Source organism: Taudactylus pleione, unplaced genomic scaffold (genome assembly GCF_031769625.1).
Source record: "Taudactylus pleione unplaced genomic scaffold, aTauple2 ptg000181l, whole genome shotgun sequence".
Classification (NCBI taxonomy): Eukaryota; Metazoa; Chordata; class Amphibia; order Anura; family Myobatrachidae; genus Taudactylus; species Taudactylus pleione.
The window spans coordinates 9,818,808-9,831,186 of NW_028284583.1; the positions used below are offsets into that span (position 1 = coordinate 9,818,808).

Genomic DNA, 12,379 nt, shown 5'->3' on the forward strand with positions numbered 1-12,379 from the left:
AAAGCTGGCTTCATCAGCAATGGGAAATTTCTTACAAGCACGTCCACAATCCTGTGCAGGGTAAAGTTTGGCTTCTCACAGCAATGCTGTTGCTGGGATACATGCTTTCTCACCTTCATAATTACCATTTTTAATGTTCTTTTTTTTCTTGCATAAATTTTTCCATCCAGTTTTCAATTCCTAACAACTTATACTATTTTAGTTTATAGTTTTACTGTAACATCTAAATCGCGTTAATTCTTTATTTAATTCGCATTACTTTGTATAATTTTTTGTTGTTCATGGTGGTCAGAGTGGTGGAGGGCACTGTGCCCCAAGTTCCCCTCTCTCAGGCCACCAACTGGTCAAAGAACCCTGCTGCACTGTGCAATTCTATGCATTTTCTAAGGGCTGGGTGGGGATGGTGCTGACTAGATTGGGGGGGTTGGGACCCCCCTGTCTTAAGTGGAAGTGCCTTTGAACACTAAATCCAGCCGTGGTGGCAGTCTTTTGTTATTTCTGAATCCTTGCCATGCTACTCTTGACCATGCAGGAGCTAACTAATGAGAGAATCCTGGTGCTTTGTGGCAATTCTTGGAATGCTCAGGTGCTGTCTGCACAATAGGTGTTAGCACAAGGTAGAAACAGGCTTCACAACTTGGAAAGTAAAAGGTAACGTGTTTCTAAATACAAAGTCGCGGTCATTTATTATTATTTATTTATTTTATTTTTTTTGTATCGCTTGACTAGAAACTGAAAATAGTACATTGTTTGTTTGTAAAACTATTCAGCCTCTTTTGTGAAACTGTTGGGTAACAAGTCTAAATGATATGGTCTTTTATGTATGTGTTAGCTTTTGTATCCATCCACACAATAGGCGAAGTGAATTCAACAAAAGTATTCCTTCCTGTATGTTGTTCTAGCTCTGTGTTGGTGACACAGATTCCCCTGCTTAATGCAGACTTTGGCAGACCAGGCTGCAGAGACCCATGTAAGCAATATAATACAGCCTGTATGGCTGGCAGGACGATGCATAAACCACATACATTCTCTGTTTATTTGCATCTATTTATTTTTTCTTACGGGATACGGTCAATATCCTGGCAAATGGGATGCTGGCGCTTAGAATACCAGTGGCAGAATCCAGGCAGCGGCATCCAGTAAGTATCAGGGTTAGGCTCTAAGGGGGGAGGGTTAGGGTGCTGGAAAGGGGGCGGGGTTAGGTTTAAGCACTGGAGAGGGAGGGTTAGGATGCCTACCGGTGTCTGTATCCTAACCCTGTCAGGATGCCGACGCCGGGATTTTGACTGCAGGTATCCCATACCCAACCCTTTTTTACATATACTTTCTTGTTGCTAGCAAGACTAAAGCATAATTAATGTGGGCAGAGGATGTAGTCTCCTCCCTACCTCAGATAAAGACGACTGTTGGAACCTGTCCATATTTGCCCTATTGAAGAAAAGATAAAAGCATGGTCCTGCCACAGCACATTGCTGCATAAGCTGGATCCCATAATAAAATTAATCTATAAGCCGGACAGACACTATTGTAAGGATACTTATTTTCAAATGTTTTTAAGTAGTGTAATGTGCGGATTTGTACTACCTGCAGTCTATTGTAATTCGGGAAGCGTGTACATCTTCTTTTTTTTTTTTTTTTTTTTTCTCCGCCAGCTCCAGCCCTTAATTTAGTTCCCTTGTAAAAGCAGCCAAATGATGATGTAAGCGGTTACACAAGCTGTTCTCATTGTCTGACATTGCTGTAGGCCTCCTCCATTGTGTATCTCTGAGCAAATCTCAGCGTTCAGGCTTCTGTTCAGCCCAATTCATAAATAAGATCCCAAGCAAAATGTATTCTGTATTCACCTTCATTATATAGCAACCTCCAGGCAATTGTTGAATACAAGTTCTACTAGTATAATGCGGAACATAATTGCAATGATCTTTTATGATGGTTTTAAAAGACTATTGGACAAAAGTTTAAATGTCCTAATTACAGTAGAATGCCAAAAATCCCAAGTTTATGAAAAGAGGATTATCATGAATAGACATGTACAGAAATATGGCTAGCTACAAATGAATTACTACTTGTACATGTGACATGCAAAATAAACTGTATTTATGCATTATGGATTCTTACATCCTGATGTGTACAAATACCTTTAGTCATAGCTTCTGTACAGGAATGACCATCATATATAATACTTTCAGCGTCTAGGACAGGGTTGGGCCATAAGCGACTCTCCCAGCTGCTGTGGCAGAGCATGCTGGTATTTGTATTTCCACCACAGTTTGGAGGCAGCTTTTTGCCCACCCTTGTCCTAGGACTTTCATAAATTGAGTGCTCATGTTCATGCATTTTCATCCATTTAATGCCTGGAAAGCGCATTAAAAATAGGATGAATGGTTTCTTATAGGCTCTTAATGCTAGGTTTCCCCCGATTTTACATATTCAAACACCTCTCCCATGTGTTATGCGTGCTACCAGTACAATAGTCTGTTAAAGCACTTCTAAAGCATGCATTCTCTGTCATGCAGTAGTCATGTAGGTCCTGTCAGAACTTTGTGCACTAATAGAAGTTATCCAGAAAGGAAACCACATTACTTTTTGCTCACACTCCCACAGTGACACAAGCAATGTTTCCCTACTGTACTTGCAGTGTGCACCGCCACACATCACGGGAATGTCATGCTTCATTGAATCTGACCCAAAGTCTAACCTCACATTATACATTGTTTTTTGTGTGTGTGTTCAGGTAAAATGTGGTTCCCCCCCATATCCTTGTAATGCAGTCTGTACAATCCTTCTTCTTTTTTTTTTTTGTATGGTGGTGTAACCATTATTTCTGTCACAGTGCTGCTGGCGGTGAAATCTTCAACCAGTGTGTAGCAGAAAGGGAAGAGGCTTTCAAAGAGATGGATGTCCAGAGGCTTATGAGACAGATTTTAAAAGGAGTTTCCTTTTTACACAGACACAATTTGGTCCATCTTGACCTGAAGGTAAGTACAGCTCAATAGAAGCCTTTGTGTGTGTGCTGGTTCCTCCTCTCAGTAGTCCTTCTGAGGTTTCAGTTAATATTCCGTAGGCAGTTTGTAATTGCTGCTGGGGCTGTATATCAATGACTATTATGAACTATATGGACAGCTTTGTCTTGTATCCTATACAAGTGTGTCCTCCGTCTCTGTGGAATAAGACCTAAATGTCTATAATATACAAATAGAACAATGCAGTTTACAAAGGGGGAAAAAAAACTATTTAAAATAAATAAATAATTAAATAAAAAAAAAATAGTCATTAATTGAATAGCGCCGCGCGATCTCCCGTCACTTTAGACAGGAGATCGGGTGTGCTAAAACAATTGAATTCCGCCCAGGGAATGTTTGTTCCAAAATATTGCAATCATTTGTCCAGCTGGCCAACCACATCAATGTCTTCCCATCTGGCCAGTCCCTGCACTGACTCTGAGAAATATGAGCATTGCGCTCCAGCTAACCGATTTTAAATACAAATGCTCCATCCATGAGTATGGGTCCTGGCTTAGAGACAAACCACACCCAGGCATATCAGTGGAATGTCCGAACAAGGTAAGTCCGGGCGCCTTAGCGTTAGCTGCGGGGGAATAAGGTTAGATTTAGGGAGCGTAGCTGGGTTAGGTTTTTTTTTTTTTAGGCACCCCCACCCGGAGGGTTAGGTTTAGTGGGAGATAAAGGGGGGGGGTGCTAGGCAACCCCAGGGGGAAGTTGGGGTTAGACATCACTAAGGAAGGGTTAAGGGGGGTGAGGGGTAGGGATAGAGTACTTACCTGCCCTGTCGGGATCTCCTCTTTGGGCTGCCGGCGTGGGCATATGGGGACTTCATACCCATTCCATATCCATTAATGAGCACCTGGGAATGAACTGACAACTGTTTATTGTTCTATGTAAATGGTTGGTGTTCTCATCATTTGTCCAGCTCCCTTCTAAGCATGTGTGTTGTATAATCTGAGAAATGAACACCCGTATGGACTGGTAAACAGTCTACCAAACAGGCCCAGTATGGTTAAGGAGGAAAAAAGTGCTTCAATAATTGATCTAATAGCTGCAAAGCTCGTTCTAGTGAGATGGGCAATCTTCCTAATTGTTTTACCTGCAGCACTAAATGCATTAATATTTTGTGCTGGACAAATGGTTACTTGAGGAACATTAGGCAATTTATAGTTCTTTGTAATCAAAACAAGTAAAATCTTAATTGCATACTTAATGTTGAGACTAAATATATTGTGTCCATTTGTCCACAATGTACAGTTGGTAAAGCAAAGATTGATTCAGTTCCTTTCCCCAGTAAAGATCTTGCAGGAAGCTGCTGTCCCTGTTTAACAGACTACAGTTACATCGCTGAATCACTGGGCGTTGCATTATTCATAGTGATAAGTCATACAGTATTTCAGGCTAATAACTTTTTTTGCCTATGTTGAAGGAAAAAAAAAAATCTACATCTGTGTGTAGAAATGTTAGTTTGCTGCCCATTTTACAAAGGTGCGATTTTATTTGGCAAGCTATATGATGGAAAGCCATAAATCATCATAAAGTCAGGATGCTTAGTCATGTATAAACACTTCACCAGTGAAACAACCACAGACACTTGGGCAATGCTGTAATTGCTGGGTGCAGCCTTTAGTGATGAAGACAACTCTGTACAGATGATTCATGTGTGTGTTTGGTACAGGACATCCTAAGGATGCATTGCCAGCAATGGGCACCAGAGTGCCATCAGTAAACATCCCATGGTGAAACTAGTAAGCCAGCAATTAAACATATAGAATAGAATATGTAAAAAAACCCAAAAGCATATTTTATCTTTTTATACTTTCCTTTTAATGTGCTGTTCCCCAGAAATCCCAGAGCTCCTACTGACATATGGTGCTTTTCCACAGTACTATGCAAGTCTGTCTGTTAAAAAACACCCTGAATGGGACCTGTTCTTTGTGAAACTGTTTTACTAAAGATAATCGGAGAGATCAGAGCCATCAAAAACACTGTTATATATTTTTTTTATTATGACACCTTCAAATAAAAGTAAACTAATAAACAAAATGTTTTACTTTTACTTACCTTTATCAAATATACTTGTTTAGCACTGTTCATATTAAGTAGTGATGCATGATGGGCCCTAATTGCAGACCCCACTTTGTGCTTCCCTCGTTAACACAAATAACTCAATCTCTAAAGTACATTATTGAGACAGTTGGCTAGTGATAGGAATTTAAAGAAAAAAAGATCTACGTACGTGTAGAGATGTCTGTAAACAAATTGTCCTAATCATTAAGGCAAAATGTTTTTTTATATATGAAGCAATCGATTCATTAATACCCCTCTGCTGAGCGCACACATTGTACAGATTGGCAGCAATTTTATAGTCCGTAAGAATGTATTAAATGCATTTTTCTCTGTTCCCTTCATGTGTAGCCACAAAACATCCTACTTACCAGTGACCATCCATTAGGGGATATAAAGATAGTGGACTTCGGCCTTTCTAGAATAGTGAATAACAATGAAGAATTAAGAGAAATCATGGGGACACCAGAATATGTAGGTAAGTATTCCTTAAAAAAAAAAATTATCCGTTTCTATAAATCAGGTGGTTGGCTGTAAAGGTCTAACTTTTGTAGGTTTGTCTTTAATAGCTCACTTCACCCTCTGAGTGGTGTAACAGCTCTTCTTCCTTTTTCAGCACCTGAAATCCTGAGCTATGAGCCTATCAGCACGTCCACAGATATGTGGTAAGTGTATTATCTCCTGAACATGTGGGCTGTAGGCAGGTAGTACTAACGTGTCACGTGCATTTTAAGATGCTGACTGACTCTGCTGGTTGCATGATGTAAAAACGACAAAGTAGTATTGTAATAAGGTGTAACCTGTATATGGTTTCTCTAATAGGAGTATTGGTGTTTTGGCGTATGTTATGCTGACGGGAATCTCCCCTTTCCTGGGAGATGACAAGCAGTGCACTTTCCTCAACATTTCCCAGTTGAATGTCAGTTATACAGATGGTGACTTTGAAGGAATATCAGAATCTGCAGTTGATTTCATCAGAGCACTCCTAGTCCGGGAGCCTGAGTAAGTAGTTGTCAATTTAAATAAGAGGTGTTTGTGCACTTCTATTTCCTCACCTTATCTACTGCATCCAGGCTCTCTGTTCTCACAGCTCCCTTCCTCCTACAGGATCACTTAGTAACTGCTGAGTGTACACCTTTTGATGGTTTGAATTATTGCTGGCAGTGCATGTTTCATTCAGGCTTGAGGGGTGTTGGTTCCTGAAATCCATGACAACATTTTGTTTGCTGGACCGGATAGCCTGGTTATTCAGGGCTAGGGAACCGGCTCTGTACCGATTTAACAATTTAGTTGCATTAGGAAAAAACTATCCTACTATTACAGTAATGCTTCATTTCTATTACACATTAACCACAATAGTTTTGAGTCCCTCTTCTTCTGTCCAAATTCATGTAATCATTGTCATCTGTACACACTTCTCAGAATGTCCTATATCAAGTCCTTTTTTTGTATTACAAAGTGATCACTTTAAGTTTCTAGGGGCCTCATTTATCAACAAGTTTTATCATTCACGAGTGATGAAACTCGTTGCGTATGATAATGGTGCTCCAGCCAATCAGCTCCCAACTGTTATCTATTTGAAAAATGACAGAAACTGATTGGCTGGAGCACCATTATCATATGCAAGACGTTTTATCACTTGTTGCATAAGATAAAACTCGATAAATAGGCCCCTATGTTTGTTACCGAACACAAACAAGTCTATTATGTTGGCAGTAAGATGATATATAATTACCATTTCATAGAATCCATACAAGACCATCTCTAGGTGTAGTATTTGGCATTACTGCTTCATAGCCCTGAGGTCATGATCTCAAATCCTAGCCATGGCCCTGTCTGCATGGAGTTTGTATGTTCTCCCCGTGTTTGCATGTGTTTCTTTCAGGTACTCTAGTTCCCCCTCTCATTCCAAAACTGTGTGTGTGTACGTACATGTGGTAGGGAATATAGGTTAAATGCTCCACTGGGACAGGGGCTGATGTGAATTACTGAAATATTCTCTGGGAAGCGGTGTGTAACTTTAGTGTGTGCTATATAAATAAATCTGTTTATGGCATCAAATTTACGTTACTCCTCATTTGTAATGACAGACTGTTCATTACCTTATATGTCCAAAAAAGTACATGAAAATGTTGGACCAGCTTTTCAGGCATATGCAAATGCAGGATAACCTAACAATTGATTAGGTTTGGCTTTAAATACAGGAGACCAGATGCTGTTGATGGTGCTTTCAGTAAACCTAATAATTACATGCTGTCATTGCATTATATTGTCATTACTTCATCATCTTCTCAGGTTTTCACATCACCACCACACTTTGTAGTAGACAACACTTCCCCTATATTGTAAAGTATGAAAGGGGAGGTTGATCATTGCTTGAGGGATCAGATGTAAATAGAGAGGTTATTCCCAACCAATCAGATGTTCTCTGATACTTTAGGCCCCTTATTATATTTTGTTGGTCCTTTAAAAATTCCTACAGACCTCCACCCTCCAAGTTCAAATAGGATTTTGCGATCTAAAGACTCACCAGTTGATCCTGAGTGTTTCTATGGTGGTGACCTATTTTACAGTTTATTCTCAATGTTTTATGTTTGAGTTTGTATTTTATTGACCTATTCTAAAACCGATTACATTATTGCAAATGAACAGGTCTACCGTTCTCAAAGTATTAAAACCATCTTTTATTTGACAGAGATCGAGCAACGGCAGAGGACTGTCTCCATCACCCATGGATCGCCCAAGGTGATCTTCCAGATCCTTATGCTAGTGCCATGAACACCATACTAGATGGCAACCATGTTTTGGAGGTAGAAGAGGAAGATGAGCACAAAGCAGCAAATTCCCTTGAAGCCAGCCCAGCCCAACCAGACACAGATGGACAGACTGTGACAGAGGAGTTGATATTAATGGCTTCTTATACTTTGGGACAGTGCAGACAGACTGAGATGGAAAAGCAAACTGAATCTAAAGCCATTACCAAGAGATTTAAGTTTGAGGAGCCGATGTTACAAGATATACCAGGAGATTTTATTTATTAAGCTCTTACACTTGGAACTGTGTGAATTTTAGAGCTTGGAGGTGTTTTTCTTTCATTGAACTTCTTGACGAACAAGACTTCAGTCAGATTTCTGAGAGCAACTGGCTGTCATGGCAATATGAATTTAATTCGACCATGCCATGTTAAAACTCAGGCTGGCCAAGATCTGACTACATGTTGAAATTATTATTTTTTTTTTATTTATATATTTTATGATTATTTTTTTGGCTTGTGCCTAAACACAATTATCCTGTGCTATTGTGGATTTCTTGAAATGGCAGCAGGATTTATTCTCATAGGGTCCATATTGGAATACTTAGCCAGAGTTAGTCCAAACCTGGTCAGTGTTGGAATTCTTTGAGTAACCTTGTTGAAATATATAATTTTCTGAAAGAGAAAATTAAGCAAATATGTATATTGTATGATGCAAATTGTGATGTCAAGCTTCTCAAAGCTCTTAAGATGTACTTGTCACTTCCAGGAAGTGAAGCAGCCATCTTGTGGGCTGAACTGATGATCATGAGAATGCGTGCTGTCCATTCACTAGGAAGTAGTGATTTCACATGGTCTTTGCTCCAGTAATGTCGCATGTTCCTAATGAGCTAATAGTTTGCAGTTTCATGGCTCTTGGTACAGTTCACAAGAGCTGCCCACACTTCAGTTAGGATTATGGTAAATAGAACCTGGTGCATCACAAAGATTCCATTTGCCAATTATTGTGATTAAAGAAAACAAAACTAGTGACTATAATCATGTAAATAGTGTTTGTTGGTCATTAGATGAGGCAAATCTAAGTGTGGGACCCAATACAATTAAAATAAAGCAAATAATTATTCTTGCAGAACATTTATAACATCATTTTAGTAATTTATTGACCATGATAACATTTCAGTGTATCCTATTCAATGCCAAGTGAGCAGGTGCCAAAATGTGTTTAACTGCTTAATTCCATAGCAGCCATACAATAGATGCATCTATTTTTCTAAAAGCAAGGTGATACATTGGTTACTCCATAACCCCAAGTATTCTCAGAGCCGGAATGCACATTCCATACACATTAGGGTCACGTGTTTTGCTTTTTAACCAATAATTGCATGGTTCCCATTTTCTAGTTTGGGGTGCAGTTGTTGTGTAAATAGTTTCAGGTGTTTCTTCCACTTGTAATTGTATAACAGTGTCTGTAATGGTTACAGATTAGAACAATACTTTCACTTGCTCCTCTGTATGTTCCTTGTTACAAGCACAGCTCCAGCTGCCTGGCAAAAAGAGGAACAAAATTAGCACTATTTTAGCTGGGGTTTGTTGATCTTATGTGGTATGGGGTCTTTACAGTACAGATTTTTTGCCACTTGGGCGGTTACTGAACCACAATTATGATCTGTTGTATGATGATTAGTAGTAGCAATTGGAGTCCGTTTGCCTGGTGTATGGCATTCTCAACTGAGATGGTCTTTCCTGTGTATTGTAAAGATTACATGTAGCTAGAACACAATTCTGATTGGTCATTGTTGATTAGAAACATTTTATAGGTGTTTGAGCATAACACTGTTACACGCAGACAGAGAGAAGTTTTCAAAAAAAGAGAAAAATCCAAGTGCGGGATGTGTTATCGGTATTTGAGAAGTGCTTCCCTAGAATTGGATTAGTTCTGTTCTGACATGGGATTATTATAACCGGTCTCCTGTAACAATATATCCAGAAGTGTGAGCAGCTCAAAATAGTCTCTAAAAACACCCTGCCAGGGGTATATTTACTAAAAAGTTTTTAGAAGTGGAGAGGTTTCCCATAGCAACCAATCAGGTTCTACAACAATCACCTTCTAGAAGATAATAGCTAGAATCTGATTGGTTGCTATGGGCAATATCTCCACTTCTAAAAACTCTCACTGTAGTAAATTTACCCCCAGGCTCTGTGCTTGGCAGGTAATGCATAAAGCACTGCTATATCTGATGCCTAGTGTGCCCCTGTCCATACTGTTAACTCGGATGCATTGTTGTCTGTCAGGGTCTCGCATCTCATCTTTTATTGATATAAATCCCCATGTTATATGCACACTCTGCTCTGATACAAGGGTAGATGCACAGGATTTTGTTTTTCCTTTGACTTGTGCTTCCCTATACTGTCTTCAGCATGGAGAATGGATTATTAAATGGACATTTTTTTTTTTATGTAAAGGAGAAAATGCATGCCTGCGGTCTTTTCCCATGCTGAACTGTGAACACTTGTTCTGTGTGATTGGTATTCATATCTTTGTATACATTGAAAAACCAATGGTTATGCATATCCAATTTAACTTTGGTATCAATGATCTGTTTATAGTGTCAATTTTGCCTGCTGGTCACCATAAGCTGAGTTTAGAGAAACTGAACACAGGAAAAATTTGTTCATAGATGTGTATCTAACAAGATCTTGCACTATGCGTGTCGGGGTATACAACTGCACAGTCTTAGTGGAGTGGAATTCTAGACAGCAGCCTTTAGGTGTTTGTGTGTGGGGTTTATATCCCACCATTTGGCTGTGTGATTTTATCAGAATATTTTTTTTTATTTTTTTTTTAAACATGCATATTGGCATATATATTTTTTTTAAGACAGTTAATTTTACTGACCTAATATATTAGGTGTCACCTAGCATTCGAGGCACATTAAAGGTACAGACATGATGTAGCTTAACTCTAAAAAGACATTTTGTTTACCAAAGTACTTTATCATCACACCCTAAACTTAGATTTCATTTGTTCTCTCTAAAATGGCGGTAATGTCCACATCCTTTCTGTAACTGCAACTACAACTTACTGTATGATTGTAAGAAAACTTAGTGTGCCCATGATCTTAGTGGTGGCAGCCATTTTGCAGGCTGAATATTCATGCAGAAATAGCATCTAAAGTCATTGTCATGCAGACTGGCGATGTCACTAGTTCCAGGGAGTGGATTGGCTGCTCCAGCTCATAGAATGACTGCTTCACAAGCAATGAGTGTGCATAACTAATTTTGATTGCAAACCCTTTTGGAGAGTGTATATGAATATCAACTTAACAATCATTATTTTTCACCTGGCAGTTATAGGCAAACACAACTATTCCTGTGTTCACTAAACACACACTGTGTCTTGTGCTGCTTTATGTATGTTTCTGTTTGTTTATCACCTTTTTCTTCTCCAACAACAAAACAACTTTGTATATTTCTATTTGTATCCCTAAACACAAAAGCAAAACCTTTTTTCATGTTTTCTAATGCCCCAGTTTTGCAGAGTTTGGACACTATTATAAACCACTAGTCTCTTGTAAATGACACAACTTTTGAGTTCTCTTTGAGTTGGAGTAAACAGCAACAACGTTGCTACCACAAGTTTTTGTAACATTGTAGTAGCAACAAAGTGCCTTTTTCTTCCAATATTAAACAATCCTTTCTTATGTTGTAGATTTTCTTCTGTACCAATGATTAGGGCCATGATACGCAAGTTTTAATTATTGCTTCATCTAAAATTGCCAACCTAGTGCAGACTGTATCTGTTATCCCTAGGTTCCCCCATGCATCAATGGGAAACTGGGATCATGTTTTGCTGGTGATAGGCTGGTCTACAAAGAACACAGTATGTGCAGGCTACCTACGCTCACTAGGCACGTAAGCAAAGAATGTACCCTAGCTAGCTCCAAATGCTTGCTGTATAGAAGCTCTAACAACATACATGAGGCTGCTCTTTACTCCACTGCAAGAGATACACAAGTCTGGTATTACTTCTATCTAATGCGATTTATTACAAAGCCAATATTTGATTCATTTGGCTGCTCTGAGATCTGCAATGTCTTCATTTTTTCTGTTTGTCGTGCCTTTTTTTTTGTACAGTAATTTTAAATAAACCAGCTGTTTTTGTATAGTTCTATTAAAATGTGTAAGTTATAAGCAGCCTGTTAATAATAAATGCTGTATACTCTTTATTACTGAATAAATAAGATGTGTTTATAAAGATGTATTTTTCAGGCATGAAAGCCAATCCATGCAGTTCTGAAGCTGTTTATAATAAAGATATTTTCCACTTGTAGATATTAATTTATCAGTGTCTTTCTATTGTGTTGAAGACTTTTTTTTTTTTTTTTTTTTATAAAGCATTTGAGAAATGTAGATCAGTGGTTCTCAACTCCAGTCCTCAAATACTCCCAACATACCATGTTTTCTGGATATCTTTAATCATGCACAGGTACTGTAAGTTGGTCTATTTTGCTCGATCAGGTAGGGAATAATCATGTTCCATAGACAAATCTTGAAA

General features: G+C 38.7%; 1 protein-coding gene across 1 annotated transcript in view; it reads left to right on the forward strand.

The window, feature by feature from the left end:
• The window catches only part of STK17A (serine/threonine kinase 17a), a 36,792-nt gene extending 24,638 nt beyond the window's left edge, over positions 1–12,154 (forward strand). The window contains exons 4-8 of the mRNA XM_088476054.1: positions 2,834–2,978; positions 5,424–5,550; positions 5,689–5,737; positions 5,895–6,074; positions 7,768–12,154. Of these exons, the coding sequence (XP_088332180.1) occupies positions 2,834–2,978; positions 5,424–5,550; positions 5,689–5,737; positions 5,895–6,074; positions 7,768–8,113 (847 nt within the window). The 3' untranslated portion in view covers positions 8,114–12,154. The remainder of the gene's footprint in view (positions 1–2,833; positions 2,979–5,423; positions 5,551–5,688; positions 5,738–5,894; positions 6,075–7,767) is intronic.
• Positions 12,155–12,379: the final 225 nt, after the last annotated feature.